The 17,187-nt window shown below is 44.5% G+C and overlaps 1 protein-coding gene across 1 annotated transcript in view; it reads left to right on the forward strand.

The window, feature by feature from the left end:
* Window positions 1-17,187, forward strand: part of SLC6A11 (solute carrier family 6 member 11) — a 100,642-nt gene that overhangs the window by 5,276 nt on the left and 78,179 nt on the right. Inside the window, exon 4 of the mRNA XM_084901966.1 lies at window positions 460-550. Within this exon, the coding sequence (XP_084758092.1) occupies window positions 460-550 (91 nt within the window). The remainder of the gene's footprint in view (window positions 1-459; window positions 551-17,187) is intronic.

The following is a 17,187-nucleotide window of genomic DNA, read 5'->3' on the forward strand; positions in this document are numbered from 1 at the left end:
TTATGCTATCAATTTGAATTGTATTGGGTCTGTAGTTTAGTTAGTATTTATGGGTAAATTGAATTCTAGTTTTATAGTTGTATAAATACTATAATTACAAAACTTTATAACTCATTATTTATTTGTACATGAAACACAACTTTAGAGAATAGGACAAGCCTTTGACAGGGAAGTGGAAAAAGGGAAAGAAGATTTAGGAACAAGGCAGGAAGCAAGTTTGATAGGGCACATTGAGTGAAAATAAGACAGAAAAGGCTCCCTGCCCTATCCCCCAACTTTTCCTCCTGTTTGAATCAATCAGACCACGCCTCTCAAACTGTTTGTAAGTTATTGATTTTACCCCCACTGTTCTTTGAGGCATGTTTACTTGGAACAGTTGCTCCATCGGCTCTGAATGTTTTCCAAGATCCAGCCCTTGTGGAGGTTAATCTTGTATTTCTTGTCTTGTTTCCACTGTAGAGAAATGTGTGGAGTTCCAGAAACTGAACATGACCAACCACAGCCATGTGTCCCTGCAGAATGCCACCTCTCCCGTCATGGAGTTTTGGGAGTAAGTGGAATCTGACCCATCTCCCTTGTTCTGTGGGGGCACCATCCTTGTTCTGCTCAGTTATTATTGACCTCACCCGTGGAAAAAGCCTGACCCTTCCTCCAGTCTTGCCCTTTCTGGCTTCTGTGGGTATTTAATGGTGCTGGGAGCCAGAGTGGAGCTCTCTAGAGGTTCCCCAAAGGGACAGCTGAGAGAAATGCTTTCTTGTTCTTTGATGACATGTCAGCATGCCTAGTTGGCTATTAGGGCAAGAAGTGATTGGTAAAATGATGCCCAGTTTAAAATTTTATTTTTAATAAAAGAGAATGTGTTTGCAAAAATCTTAAGTCAAGAGTTTATTTAGCCTGGAAAGCAGACATCTCCAGGGGGAACAGGTGAGCTTTCTTTCAATTGCTGAAGTAGATGAACTTTAATGGATAGAGGTTATCGAAAGGCAGGTTTCAAAAGTGCTTAAGGAAGAGCTTAGTCTCGCAGTATTGTCTGTAAGTACTTCTGAAAGTTGTGAGCACTCATTCCCGGAAGTGTTTGGCCAGTGTAAGGCGGCGCGAGTGTTGCTGGGGAGGTGTCTGAATCCGCAGACATTACCTGCAGTAATTGTGTGGGTGGGTGGACATTTCCCGGGAGATGGGAATTTTTCATCCGTGTTCCAAAGGGGTTATGACCTGGGAGTTACAGGGCTGCCACATGGGGTTGTATTAGTTGTTCGCTGCAGAACCGTAGCAGAGCATTAACACTGTGGAGTGTGTGCTCCAGAATTGTGCAGTGTCCACCTGCGTAACTGCACACGGTGACCCTGATGTAGGAGCATCTGCAGTAAAAGATCCCTTTCCCACGGTATTCAAGAGGTTTCCTTTGTGAGTGAAAGGCTGTCTGAATGCTTTCTTTTTCATCTGAAAAAAATCTGTTTCATTGAAGAACCTCCCCTATCTTAATGCTCATTACTACCGTGTTTCCCCGAAAATAAGACATCCTCCGAAAATAAGACCTAGCACGTGGAAAGATAAGACATCCCCTGAAAATAAGACCTAGCGCAACTTTGGGAGAAAAAATTAATATAAGACACTGTCTTATTTTCGGGGAAACAGGGTAGTAGCATAGAGGAGCAGTGATTTTTGAGTGATTTTTATTTCTTTCCCAGGTACAATTCCTCTCCTTCTCTCTTTAGAAGTCATAATGCTATATGTATATATGAGTCCCAAATAGTACCCAGATCTGTCTTGTATGTTTTAAAATTTTACATTAACCGTACCCCTTACTTACATTTTTACAATGTTGTTTCTTTGCTCAATATTGATTTAGAGATGTGTCTCTGTGATACTTGTAGTTTTGGTTCATTCTGTTTTTCCTGTTACATAGTATTTCAATGTATGAATAGACTACATTGTATTTAGCCAGCTCCTTTGGTGGCAATTAGATTATCTCCACTTTCCTGAGTGCTTCTTTGCTGTGCTTCTGTGTATGCAGAAGTGAAGGTTTCTAGGCCATATAACTAAGAGTGGAATTGCTGGGCAGGAGGGTGCATACATTCTCAGTTTTATCAGGTAATGTCAAATTGCTTTCCAAAAGGACTATTCTAATTTTTTTTCCAAGTAAAAGTGTGTGAGAATTTCTATTGCTCTACATACTAGACAGTACTTGGAATGGTCAGAGCTTTTAAGTTTTGCCATTGTAATGGGTATGAAATGGTATCTCTCTATTTTATATATGCATTCTCTATTTACTTTTGAGGTCAAACATCTATTCATGTTTTTTATTCTCTATTTGGGTTTCTTTGTCTGTGAACTGCCTGCTCATAACCTTTTCTCTGTGGATAGTTTGTCTTTTCTCTGTGGATAATTTGTCTTTTCTAAATATTAGTAGAATATAAAAGCTATCTGCAAATAGCTTTTCATAGTGTATGGATTTTCTTTTTTATTTATGGCATATACAATAGGAATTTCAATTTTATTGAAGTAAAAGTTGTCAATCTTTTTCATTTGCATAGTTGGTGTCTTACTTAAGATATATTTCCTTAACCCAGAGTTGTAAAATATTTTCTTCTAAGAGTTTTAAAGTTTTCTTTTTTTTTTACATTTATGAATATATTCTACCTTGAATTTTGCTTTTGCATATGAGGAGGTAGGAATCCAGTGTTTTAAAAATAAATAACTAATTTCTCCAGCAATATTTACTGAATTGCTCATCTTTCCATACTGATCTGTAGGACTATCTTCCATATATTGTTTTCTTCAAAGCACAGATCTCTTTTGGGTTATGCTGTTCTGTTTCATTCATCTCTTTTGCTAATTGTGTGATAGTGCAGCTGTAGTTTTATTGTAAGTCTTGAACTGGTAAGGCAAGTTCCTCCCTTTGTTCTTTTCCAAAATTGTTTTAGTCTTCCAGAAGAATTTTAGAATCAGAACAAACAACTCTGTGGGAATTTTGGTTGGGAGTATATTGAACTTACAGATTAATCTAAGGAAAACTGACATTAAATATATATATATATATATATATATATATATATATATATATATATATATATAATATAAATATTTCAGAGAGGGAGAGAGAGACGGAAACATCAATGATAAGAGAGAATCATTGATTGGCTGCCTTCTGCACACTCCCTTCTGGGGATGGAGCACACAACACGGGCATGTGCCCTTGACGGGAATCAAATCCAGGACCCGTCAGTCCACAGGCCAATGAGCCAAAACAGCTAGGGCAAAATTGACATCTTTATGCTTGAGCCTCTCTCTCCATGAACATGGGATGGCCCTGCCTTTATTTAAGTCTTTTAAAATGCCCACTGGAGCAGTGCTATTTAAATGTGGTCTGCAGAGGAGCAACATTAGAATCACCTGGTTAGAAATGCAAATTCTCCAGCTCTTCCCAGACCAAATGAGTCATAGTCTCAAGTAGAGGATCTATATAATATAGCGCTAGAGAAGTGGTTGCTGTGGTGGATGGGTCTCTTTGGCCTTTTCCAACCCCATGAGGTGATGTCTTCTTAGAGGACTGTCTCAGAAACTTCTTTTGGACCTGCACATTTGAGGATCTGTAAAACATGATCTCTGTACCCCCTTAGGGAACCCATCCTAAAATCCCACCCATGGCAAGGTGTCTATGTAATTACTGCTGTTTGCACCATTCATTTCCTTTGTAACATATATGGAAAACCTCAATTGAATAATTATTTATGCAACATGCTTGTTTATTGTCTGAATTTCCCGAAGGCAGTTATGAAGCAGCACCTTTTCTGGTTTTACTCACTACTGCTGGTCTGTGGAAGGCCCCCAGTGAGGGATTACAGGATAGATGCATGAGAGACAGGCAGGGAGACAGTATTTTCTAGAAAATACTACAAAAGAAGTGTCCAAGTGGGCTCTGGCAAGAATTCAGCTTGTCACTCAACTCCCCAGCAACAGCCCTGATTACTTCCAGGGTCCCTTTACAATCCATATAACCCACCCATTTGGACACGGAGATTCAGAAGGGGACAGTTAATCTGTGTCTTCAGGTGTCCCTGGACCTTTTTGCCTGTGACTGGGTAATTCAAGGTGAAAGTCCATGGGGGAATGAACCCAAGGTTCTAGTTTTGTATTCATATTCCCTCTGTTTCATCTATATAGTGCTGAATTCTGCATCCTAAAAGTCCTCAAATGCTGGTGTGACATTCACCCCTTCAGAATGTGCTTTTATAAGACAGCTCTAATTCATCTTTTCTCTAGAGTAGAGCTTGGAGTGTAGAGACTCTGGGAGATGTGCGAAGCATCCTATGAAAAACTATTTGGGCCACATAAATTTGAGAAGGGCTGAAAGCTACCTAACAGATAAAGAATATCTGTTATCTTTGATTAACCCAAATTTAAATGAGTTTTCCAATGACATCATTGAAAATCTTTTTCCTCCCTCCACCCCCACCCGCACCCCTGAATGCTGGCATTACACTAAACATCTCCTGACAAATACTTTTCTAGGAGGAAGTTCTTCCTTAAGTTGAGCCAACAGTTGACTTATGAAGCTTTGGAAACAACAGGCCTTATTCCTTTTCTATATGGCAGCCCTTCAGGTATTGGATCAGGTTTCCTCAAAAACATTTCTTCTCTAGTTCTTTTGCAGTGGCTCATGGGTACCTCACCTTTGTTCATGTCTTCAGTGGGCCCCTTTTGTCCTTTTTCAATGCCTCTAACTCTGGGACCTCACTCAGGGCCACATTATTAGTCAGAGTAGCCTGCATTGGCATATTCATTCATTTGGCAAGTGTCTGAGGTCCTTCGGGAGGAGGCAGAAGTGTAAGATGCAGTTGTGACTCTCTAGAAATAGAGGTGAGACAGGCCTGCACAGATTACCACAAAATTCTTCATAAGGTGCTGCTTCTCTGCCCATGGCCAGAGATGGCTTTACCTTGATCTTGGACACCTGCCCCCAACCCTACCTTGAGGATCCATTTCCTTTTTCAGGGTAAAATTAAAATTACTAGCTCAGCCAGTGAAAATAGCTCAGTCTCTAAGTCAGTCCTGGATTCTAGCTCTAGCAGGGGTTGAAGTGGCTTTTCTTTCTGATTGCAGATTTCAAAATTTGGCCAATCCTGGTATTCTTTAGTAACTCATTGTGCATCTGGTATCCTTGCATTTATTTAAATATGTTTGCAGTTCTAAATTTTGAGCTTGGGTCCTCTAGTAGGATTGAGTCCTATTATGTGTGTAACCAGCATTGTGGCAACAGATGGACTTTGTTTTCATTTTCTTTTCTCAGTCTCTTGGGTTCCTTTAGTCTAGGGTTTTTTTTTGAACAAGTTCATGCTTACTATGTATACAGTTGAAATCACTTTTGCATGGTGTCCATTCAACAAATTCTTTTGAGCACATATTGCATGCTTGGCCCATATTAAGTTCTAAGGTCTATATCTTTGTTCAAAAGGATGAGGTCTTGTTTTTCTGGTTTGTGTACACGATGAGTTTTTCAAAACTTGTTTGAGTACTGGACAGTTTGGCTCAGTGGCTAGAGTGTTGGCCTGCTGACTGAAGAGTCCTGGGTTCAATTCGGGTCAAGGGCACATACCCAGTTGCAGACTTGATCTGGGTGTGTGGGAAAGGCAACCAATCAATGTGTCTCTCTCATTGATGTTTCTCTCCCTCTGTCTCTCCCCTTCCCTTCCACTCTCTCTAAAAATATCAGTGATAAAAATCCTCGGTAAGGATAAAACAAAAACAAAACATTTTGTTTATTTCAGAATTGCTTTTCTTTGGATATAAAACTGGGGAGGCAGAAGAGCAGGAGTGAAACCCTGATTTTCTCTGTGGGCCCAGGCCCTTTCTCTACCTCTTTCTCTCAGACTCCTCTTCCTCCCTGCCCATCTCCTTCCTCTGCACTGGCCTTCTTTCTGTCCTTTGTTCATACTGGGCTTGTCCCACCCTCAGTCTCAGAAGATTCCTCACCATGTCCCTGTGTATCTGGCGCCTTCTTATCATTGAGTCTTAACTCAGATGTCATTGGAAAGTCCTCCCTGCACCTCAGCTAAATCAGCACTCTGCCCCTCTCACCCCACATCACTCTGTTTTGTCTACACAGTACTTAGCTGAAATCCTCATGCCTTTGTTTGCTCGTCTATTTTCTCACTCCCTCCATCCAAGTATAATCCTCATACCAGCAAGGGCAATTCTGCTTTATTTCCTGTTATCTTGCCAGCACTTTTTAGGTGCTCAATAAATATTAGTTGAAATGGATGAGTGGAAGAGTAAATGAATGAATAATGGCTTTTCTTAACCCCTTGGAGTTTATTTTCTGTCTATAAACTGGTAATGATGATAACGCCCACCTGCAAGGCTGAGATGAGGATTAAAGAACTCCTTACCAGTACCAAGCCCAGCACAGTTTAAGTCCTTTGGGAAGGTTTGAATGCAGAAAGAGAATGTTCATGATTGACTCTCCTCTTTTGGTGATGGGGATTAGCCCTGTTCCCTGCGTTACCAACCTCTCCGATTGCTGTAAGGATAAAAGGAGAAAATGAGTACTAAGAACTTTGATGGCTTGTAAGTGAGGTGCCCAAGTTAGTTCTTGGTACTGAGGCTAGGTGTCCTGCTCGGCACTTGCCTCTGCTGGTATAGATTCATGACTGAGCCTTATCCAGAGTTGACCTGTGTATCTAAGTCAAAATCCAGCACTCCGTGGCACTGTCTGCTTCTGTTCGTTTGCATTGCTCCACTCTGAGTATATAACTTCATTCACAGTTATGCTTCCGCCACTTGTCCAGTGCATGACATGGGCAGCTTAGATAACCACTCTGAACTTCTGTCTAGCCCTCCAGAAATAGGATGTCATAAGACCTACCTGTCAGGGTTGCTAAGAACATCAGACCAGGCCTATATGCTTTGAACATGGGACATGTTTAATATATGGTAGCTAAATTTACAAGGAACACTTTATTAAGATCTTTGAACGTCTACATGGGTACCTTTCGGCATTCTTAGGGAAGGCTTAGCCAGGTCTGTTTTCTCCTCACAGTAGACCTGGAGAACTCGCTTAGTGTATTTCCCCTTGAATGTTCTTTCAACGTTTTTGAGCAGCTATGCATTGTATTCCGGGCACCTTGTCAATAGTCAGTAAGATGTCGGGGGAGAGGGGGAGGCTTTCTGTCCCTGAAGAAGCACACAGCCTGGTAAGGAAATCTGGAAAGTAAAATAATAATAATTAATAATAATAATAATAATAATAATAATAATAATAATAAAGAATTTTAAAAATATAAGGCAACATTATCTTTAGGGTGCTTGCATGGAGCCAAGATGAGGGAGCCCAGATATCTGGGTTTGATGAAGGCTTCCTGGAATTATCAATGTTTAGCTGGGTTTTGAAGGATGAAAAGATGTTCATGTGATTAATTTTGGAGTGAATGAATGGTACTCCAGCTAGAGAAAGTAGCATAGGCCAGGGCCCAGAACACCTGAAGTTGTTTGTTGAGGCTTGCAGACTTTATCTTCAATATGACTGCATCTGGAGCCTGGGGAATGGTGGGGGACTTTGCTGAGGAGTTAGGCAAGGGCTGGGGTATCTGTTCAGTGATAAGTCTTTATTGAGCACCTATTGTATGTCAAGTATCATTGAAGGTTCTGGAAAACAACATGAGTGAAACAGAGACTCACCCTGGTGCTGACAGCACAGACTAACTAAATAAGCAGAAAGCATTATGTTAAGTTGGGATTATCTCCTGAAGAAAAAGCAAGCAGGGAGTAGAAAGTGTCATGGGCTCAGGAGGGCTTCTCGGAGGAGGTGGTATTTGAGCAGGGACCTGAGAGAAGTAAGGGATCTAGCTCTGAGGCTGAGGGAGCATGAAGGAAGCATGACCCTGAAGTGGGAGGGTATTTGGAGAAGAGCAGGCAGCCAGTGAGGCTGGAGCCAGGCCTGAAGGACCTTGCACTTTTCTATAGGGTTTGAAATTATTCTGTGGGATGCCTTCAAAAGCTATCTATAATAATAAAATTCTAATATGCTAATTAGACTGGACAGCCAAATGACCTTATGGATGACCTTCCAGACAAAGCTATGCTGGTGGGGCCAAGGCAGAGATGGTTAGGGGCAATCAGGCAGGCAGGCAAGCAATTAGGGGGTGATCAGGCAGGCAGATGAGGTTAGAGATAATCAGGCAAGCAGGCAAGTGGTTAGGGATGATCAAGACAGGCAGATAAAGTGGTTAGGGGCAATCAGGCAGGCAGGCAGGCAGGCAAGTGGTTAGGAGCCAGCAGTCCCAGATTGTGAGAGGGTGCAGGCCGGGCTGAAGGATCCCCCTTCCCTGTGCACGAATTTCATGCTACCGGGCCTCTAGTAGCATCTATGGAGTAATACAGTTATGTCTGAGAGAGGAAGATAGACATCTGGAGGGTCAAGGGTAGGGGTACACTTGGTTTGGTCCAGGTGCCTGAAGCTGAGACCTCTGCTTGGAGAGAGAGGAGGTGGGGTGGGAATTGGTGCCCTCACCTGTAGGAAAAGATGGGAGGATGATGGTAATTCTGCCTGGCCATGCTATGTACCAAGGTGATTAAACAACCACCTCTCTGATCTCTTAATGCCTCCTCAACCTCCCACTTGCACTAAGATATCTCTGCACTTCCTGGGTGGGCTTTTCCTGACAAGGGAGGATAGGAAGCTCCATTCAAATGTGCCTAAATTATCACGACTTTTAAGTAGCAGCAGAAATCAACTTAGCAATAACCCCCATTACTTGGGCTGCTCATATGCTTTGTACCCAAATTCCACTTCTGGCATTCTGTGCTGTAGACATGACCACATTATTTATGTACACCTTGTTGATGGTAGTATTGTATGTGATAGGTAAGAAAAAAAAATGTATAATATGTTCTTAATTATCATTAAGTATGATACTGATTAGATGACTTATGGTATATTCTGCACAACCACTAAAAAGGAATGAGGCAGAAAAGGTATCAATATGGAAAATATCTAAGATAAAGTTAAGTAAAAAAGGCAAGGTATAGAATCTTGCATATAATAATATGTATATATAAATATATGTATGAAAAAATATATATATATGTGTGGCCCAACTGGTATGGCTCAATAGTTGAATGTTGACCTATGAACCAGGAGGTTAAGGTCAGGGCACGTGCCCAGGTGGCAGGCTTGATCCCCAGCGGGGGGTATGGAGGAGGAAGCCAGTCAATGATCTTCTCTCATCATTGATGTTTCTATCCCTCTCTTCCTCTCTCTTCTTCTCTGAAATCAATAAAAATATATTTTAAAAATATATATGCATATGCTTTATTCCCATGGAATATTTCTGTAAGGTTTCATAAGAAACTATTAACTGTGGTGATCACCTGATGGGGATAAGCAAAGGGATAGAAAGAGAGAATTTTACTTCTTGCTTTATGGTATACTTTTTTATACTATCTGAAATAAAAAAATAATAATAAAAAAAACAAGAACATGATTATTTGATACTAGTAAAAAAGTAGAAGCCCTGGGGTCTTTGAATAAATTGTCATTAATTGTAATGATCCTTCTGTTTGAATGAGGAATCCCATTTACAGCTCTAGTTTCACATTACTAATCATTATTTATTTTTACAAATCATTTTTGTTAACATTTTATTTTGTTTTTAAGTCAGCCTTTGGAGAGGGACAGGAGAAAAAAAAACCCATTTTCCCATTATCCAAACATAATTCTGGAGAAGTGAGGGATTGCTTCCCTCATATGCTCAGAGCCAGCCTCATTGGCTCCCACTGTCCTCCAGGCAGCCACAATTTCTCCAGAAGGGGCTACCTGTCCTTTCATGTTCTGCCCTGATGGACAGAGGAGCTTGCCTCTCAGACATTTTTTTCTTGCTTAATCCTTCCACCAGAGAAGCATTGGGTCCTGATTTAAGAACAGAGAGAAGATCCAGTTGAGGATGTAGATGGTTCTGCCACATCAGACTAATTGTGAGAGAGGGGGCCTGCCGGCCCCTGACAGCTCTCGGCAGATGCACCAAAGCAAATCCCAATCGCATTACGTTGCCTGAGCAGGATGTTCTGTCCTTTTTATTTTAATTGTTTAATATTTAACTGATTGCAAAAATTGTGAATGTGTTGTAAGCAGTTAAAGCACAGCAGATATATAAATGTGAAACGTTTGCATATCCAATTATACAGTAGTCACCTCTTATCTGCAGTTAAGTAACTTTCATTACTGCGCCCACCAGGACATAAAAGAAACCTCAGACAAAACTCTTCTGGGTCAGTAAATCTCTGCTTCTCACTGAATAGTGTAAGACATCCAGTATTTGTCGGTAGTGATTTTACACACAAACATCTATAATGATCAAGAATCCTATCTAATAAAAGAGTAATATGTAAATTGACCATCATCCCAACACTCAAGATGGCCGCTCCCATGTGGTCAAAGATGGTTGCCCCCTTGTGGACACAAGATAGCTGCCACAAGATGGCCACCACAAGATGGCCAGCTGGGGAGGGCAATTGTGGGCAATCAGGCCAGCAGGGGAGGGCAATTGGGAGGGACCAGGCCTGTAAAGGAGGGCAGTTGGGGGTGATCAAGTCAGCAGGGGAGGGAAGTTAGGGGTGACTGGGCTGGCAGAGGAGGGCAGTTGGGGAAGACCAGGCCTGCAGGGGAAGACAGTTCAGGGTGACCAGGCCTGCAGGGGAGGGCAGCTGGGGGGGACCAGGCCTGCAAGGGAGGGTAGTTGGGGGGGACCAGGCCTGCAGGGGAGGGCAGTTGGTGATGACCAGGCTGGCAGGGGAGGGCAGTTAGGGGCAATTAGGCTGGCAAGGGAGCAGTTAGGCATCAATCAGGCTGCCAGAGGAGTGGTTAGGGGGTGATCAGGTTGGCAGGCAGAAGCAGTTAGGGGCAATCAGGCAGGCAGGCAAGTGGTTGGGAGCCAGCAGTTCCGGATTGTGAGAGGAATGTCCGACTGCCCGTTTAGGCCCTATCCCACTAGGATTAGGTCTAAATGGGCAGTTGAACATCCCTCGGGGGGTCCCAGATTGGAGAGGGTACAGGCTGGGCTGAGGGACTTCCCCCCTCCCCCCATGCACGAATTTCATGCACCAGGCCTCTAGTGGATAATAAGAGATCATAGCTTTTCAATACTTACTAAGCCCAATTACTACTACTCCTACTCTTCCCATCTTACAGACAAAGAAAGTGAGTCTCAGAGAGATTTAAGTGTCAAGCCCAAGGCTAATTAGTGGAAGCAAGAGGATTCTAAGGCAGGAGAGGTTAGGGGACTTGTTCATAGTGTCTCTCTTAGTGAGTGCGAGCCAGACCTGGGCTGAAAGCAGACCTTCTGATCCCCGCCTGCCTCCCTCTGCCTTTTTACACTCCATCTGCCTGTCTCTGAAATGCCATCAGCTAACTGTTTTATCTTGGGCAGAAGCTAACTGGTATGCATACCCTCCTCTCTGCAGTCTCATGGACCGAGGCTCTGGAAGGAAGAGTTTTTCAGCAGATGGGGAGATATAATTGATGGAGAGAGGTTGGACAGGAAAAGCTAATGAAAAACGACTGAAGACAGGGCTCCAGTGCCCTGCAAAAAAGAAAAAAAAAAAAAAAAATTCTGGTTGGGTTTTGTGATCTCTGGATTCCAAGGGTTCCTTCAGACTTGCTTCTAACAGAATGCTGTGGTTTCCAGCTGAGCCAGGTATTGAGTGAGAGACCTGCAGACTCTGACCTGCTGGGATGACAGATGTAAATTGAAGCTGGCCTCTCCAGTGTACAGCTGCTGGCCCTGCGGGTGCTGGCACCAGGTGTTAATGAACGACTTTAATTCAGGCTTGGGCTTAGAATAACTCAGAAGGGGCTGTTCCTGGATAATTGAGCAGTTTTCAAATTTTAGTGCCTTATTTTGATTCTAGATTATTTTTAACAAAACCATGAGAAAATATGTAAAACTCCCCAGATTTTCTCTTTTTCATGCACCTCTGCTCCTCGGTGTCCCTGGAAGACATCCAGGATGGGGAAGAAGCCCCAGACCGGAGGGATCTGACTGTCCCGCTGACTAGTGGGGACCCGGCATGTGATTCTGAGCCTCTGTATCCTTGTGGGTGAAATGGGTGTACCTCTCCCACCCTTCAAGGTCCCGTCAGTACGAAGTGATGATAGTAAGGGGGAAGTAACTGTCAACATCAGCTCCTCCCACTCCTGCATCTCACTCATTCTCAGCCAGTTCACCCTCCCCACACCACAGCTGATGTGGACAAGGTGACAGTCAAAGAACAGAGGTCTCCTGGTGGGGTCCATGGGAGCAGGTAGCAGACCCCTGCATCCCCCAGACATCCTCTCCCTGGGCTTTTCCTGATGGCACGTGTGCCTTTCTCTCTCACTATCCCTCTGTGGCAGACAGTGGCTCTTTGCCAGCCTTCACACAGAACATCTCAAAGGGGCCCATGGGAGTTTACTGGCGTTACATCTCTGTGTAATGCAGAGCTGCTGTACCGTGGGAGCCCATAAGGCTGGAAAGGTTTGGGCAGCACTTTTGGGCTGTGCTGATGGGGAGAAAGGGTCAGGCATCTGATGGTCCTGGACCTCAGCCAGGGGGCATTGAGGTCCTTTCCTGTGGGTAGGACCCGTGTTCCACATGTGCGGATGGGCTGCATTACAAAGCTGCGGTGGAGTCCCACAGGCCATGGCAACCTCTCTGTTTCTCAGCCTGCCCCTTCTGCACTTTGCCTCCTGCCCTGCAGAACTGTTCGTATCTCCCCACAAGGCAAAAAGTGTAGAGGCCTTCCTGTGTTCAGAAGCTCTCCCAGTCCCCACTTGTAGACATACTCTCTTCTTACTGCCTCCTCCTTCCCAGATCTAACCCTTTGGCCAGGGAGGACCAAGACAGGCACTGAACCTGGTCAGGAGACCTGGGTGCCAGCCCAGGCTCTGCAACTTACCAGTTTGTGATCCAAGGCAAGGTACATGTTAGAGCCTCCGTTTCCTCAGAACAGTGGGAGTAAACTAAGATAGCACAGGAGAGGGCTTGGTGCTCTCTTCCAAAGTGTGCTCTGCATGATGTTAGGAGGTATTACTTTGGAAAGGCAGACACTTGGTAAAGGGCACCACCTTATTAACAACTTTTTAATAATTCCGAGGTATAATTTACATATCTTTCTCAGGGCACAAGTCAGTGATTCTCAATAAATTTGCCAAGTATGAATCCATCCCCGTAATACAGGATTAGGACATTCCCATCGCCATAATCAGAGCCCTCATGCATCTCCACTCCTACCTCCAGGCAACCATTCATCTACTTCTTTGTGGATTTGCCTTCTCTGACACTGGATATAATGGAATCGTGCAGTGTCCTTGCCACTGTCTTCTTTCACTGAGCACAATGTTTTTAAGGTTCACCATGTTATAGCAGCTATCACTAATTCATTCTCTATGTGGCTAAATAACATTCTATTGTACCAATATACTACTTTTTGTTTGTCTGTCTATACTTCAGGTAATGGACAGTTTTGGCTATTATGAATAACCTAGAAGTGGGATTGCTGAGTTTTCTGTTTAATTTTTTAAAGAGCTGCCAAACTGTTTTTCCAATGTGGATGAACCCTTTTGCATTCCTAGCAACAGTATATGAGAGTTCTGTTTCTCCACATCCTTGAGGATACTTGTTATTATCTGTCTTTTTTATTATAGCCGTCCTCATAAGTGTGCAACAGTATCTCATTGTGGTTTAGTGGGAAATGCTTCTTAATAAATTCAGGAAACATTGGGTGACACAGAGCTTTAGAGGTGTCTTTAATCCAGGACTCCTCAGAGACTTTAATATTTCAGTGAGTATTGAGACTCTCTAAGGAGGGCTACAGTGTACAGCATTTTCTTGAATGAGGTCCCAGTGTGACCTGGGAACTCAGGGTGTCTTGAAGATTAGTGTTTTTTGGGAAGCATAAGACTAAGGCAGGGGTCAGGAGACAACCAGCCAAATCCCATCTGCTGCCTCTTTCCGTAAATAAAGATTTATTGGAAGACCGCCACATTCATTCATTTACAAATTGTCTATGGAGGCTTTCACAATGCAAGGATAAAGTGGATAGCTGGGACAGAGACCATAGGCCTTGCAAAGCCTACAGTATTTACTCCCTGGCCCTTTACAGGAGAAATTTGCTGGCCCTTGACCTAGTTAGTGCCTGGTACATGGTGGATGCTCACTTAACCTTTAAATGGGAGAAGGGACTAGTCCTAAGGGTACCAGGTGGGGCCCAGGAAACCTTAGTGAGGCTTTGTATTATTTGAGCTGGTGCTTCTGTGGGGGCTTCTGTGTGGCCTGGGAGGAGGATTTCTACAGTGATGGAAGCAATTGGAGCCTTAGCTCCGGACCCTCAGGCCAACGAAGGTCCCTAATTGTGTCCCCTGAGGGATAGTTTAAGAAACATTCAAACCTGTAAAAAAATTTTGTGAGTTTATTTGAGCCAGATTGTCAACAATTGCCAGGAAGCAGAATCTCAATCAGTATTGAGATAATACTCCAGAGAATGACAGTTTTTCACCTATTTTTATAAATTACCATCAAAGGAGGAGATGTAAGTGGGTTACATGAAAACCACTGGTGATAGATTAGGGAGGTGGCAGAAAGCAAAGCAGGGGAAACCTCTGGAATTGGGTAAAAAGTAAAATGATAGGCACGTGCTTCTTTTACTTAGGTACAGGATAGTTAACAGTCAGCAATTAACACCATGACAATACCAATGAGGGAATTTGTGGTCTCTGCCCTGGCGCCCTGATGCATTGGTTGTGCCCTGAGGAGTCTAGAAAAAAGGGAAGTTACAAGTTACCCTGATATTCCATAGATGAAAAAGACAATAGGCTCGATTAAGATTAAAGTTGATCTTTGTCAGGGAGGATACCAGCCTAGGATATGACTACCCACTACAGACTGCTTTTTAATTTAAAAAGTTTTAATTCCAGACCATTCTTGTGGTTACTGTAGGTCTCTGAGTTTGCAAGGCTGCCACGCAGGCCTTCCCTGAGGTAGTCAGGTTAGCATGTGGCCCCTTTTTGTCTACACACGTTTCTGTTTCATCTTCCCGGAAATGACACAGTGGGCCCAAGCTCGGCCTCTGAAGCTGAACAGAGGTGACTTAAGGTTCTGCCTCTGCCTTCCTGGGAATATTACTTCCCTAAGCCAGACTTTTCCCGTCTGTGAAATGGAATAACAGCGCACTCACATGAGGAGTCAGCCTGAAGGAAATGTCAGCTGTCACTGTCCATGCTGCTGTTCTCTATACTCCTGGGTGGCAAACTCCCTGAAGGCAGTACAAGGCTGCTTCCCTCATTGCTGTAACTCTAGTCCTTAGGATACTCAGCATGGAGTTCGCACCCTGTAACTATCTGTTGGGGAATGCATGATGCAGAAGCCTCCATTTCTTCCCTCGAGGGTCCAGCTGGGTTTCGGGCCTCTGCTGTGGGTTTGGCTGGAGCTGGCCCCTTATGGGTGAACTGGGGGCCTGCACTTCTTTCTTCCCAGGGAAGTGAGCAGAACCCCAAAGGCGGAGGGATTCTGGAGGGGCAGGGAAGGCACATTTGTTTTGGTGATGGGCCTTTTTTTGTTTGTTTGTTGCTTCGGGAGACCAGAAAGGACAACCGAGGGAGGCTATTTATAGCCCAGCTCCTCGGTGCCAACTTTTGGGGCGGTCTCTGCGTCCCTGGCAGCACTTCCCTCTGTGGCAGGTTTAAGAAAGGTGATGTGTTTGCCGGCTCCGTGCAGGACATGAAGATGAGGCCTCCCCGGGCTGTGCTGGGAGCCGTTCCCACAGGGCCTCTCCCAGGCTCTCTGCGGTGGCCTTGGGAGGAGGGACTGCTCCATCTTTGCTTCCTCCCGTCAGACCACCCCTGGCTCTGGAAGCTGGCGTGTCTGGAAGGGAACTCCAGGTGTGAGGCTGTCTCCTTCCCCCCACACTCAGCTTCTCTGTGTGTGGGAGAGACAGAGAGGGAAGTGAGGGTAATACCAATGAATAAGAGACGTCTCGGGGGCCAGCTTCTGGGAGGCAGCTGGTGTGTGGGCATCAGAAGGACCTGGGTTCAAGCCCCAATTTGGGCAGGTTGCTTCACCTACCTGGGCTTCAGTTCCCACCTGTAAAATGAGGACAGTAATGCTTTCACATTGAGAACTGAATGCTGTGAGAGGTGAGGGCTCTCAGGTGGCACCGGTCACTGTCCCCTCCACTGCCTGCTCCTTGTTCCTTCCTCTGAGGGTCTCTTAATGTAGATAGAGTTTGCTTTGAAACTCGCCTCTTTGTTTCCCCAGCTCTTTTCCCTACAGTTTCTTTAGAAATAACATCTTCACCAGCGAATTATTTCCCTGCCTCCTCTCTGGGACGTCTACCCCCTTCTCTCCTCTCTTATCCACAACTCCCTCCTGCAATTGAAACTTCTCCCTCTCCCCTTGGCTCTTTCCCATTAACTCTCTCAGTCTCACCAACCTGGAAACAAAACAGGTGTCAGTAAGACAGCTCTTGTGCTGAAACCAGTTTGGCTCAGTGGTAGAGCATCGATCTGCGGACTGAAAGGCCCCGGGTTCGATTCCGGTCGAGGGCATGTACATTGGTTGCGGGCACATCCCTGGTAGGGGGTGTGCAAGAGGCAGCTGGTTGGTGTTTCTCTCATCAGCGTTTCTAGCTCTCTATCTCTCTCCCTTCCTCTCTGTAAAAAAATCAATAAAATATATTATTAAAAAAAAAAAAAAAGGCAGCTCTTGTGCACTGTGGCCCCTTGAAACACCAACTTCTCTGACCTATCAGAGCCTAACTTCTCAAAAGAGCCACCTTACCAGGTTCTCACCTCCCATCTCCTCCTTATCCTGCCATCTGAGGTCCAGCCCACCAGGTGAGAAGCTCTCCTTGCCTCACCCTCCTGGCCTGGTCTCACTCTCCCTCTCACCAGGCTGCTCTGCAGCCTTGGCAAATAGACCGTTTCCCCTGCTGGAATGCCCTTCCCCTCCCTCTGTGTTAGGGTATGCCACCTTCTCTGGTTGCTCCCTGCCCTTCTGCTGACCCTTCTCTACCTCCCTCAAGGGTTCCTCCCTGCCACTCTCTGCTCTCTAGATGTCAGGGTTCCAGGGCTCTGCTATAGACTTTTACCTTCCCCTCCCCTTCTCAGCACTCCCCAGGCAGCCTCAGACTCTCCTGGATAGATACCCCGATCTCCTC

The sequence above is a fragment of the Pipistrellus hanaki genome (assembly GCF_964339955.1).
Source record: "Pipistrellus hanaki genome assembly, chromosome: 13".
Lineage (NCBI taxonomy): Eukaryota > Metazoa > Chordata > Mammalia > Chiroptera > Vespertilionidae > Pipistrellus > Pipistrellus hanaki.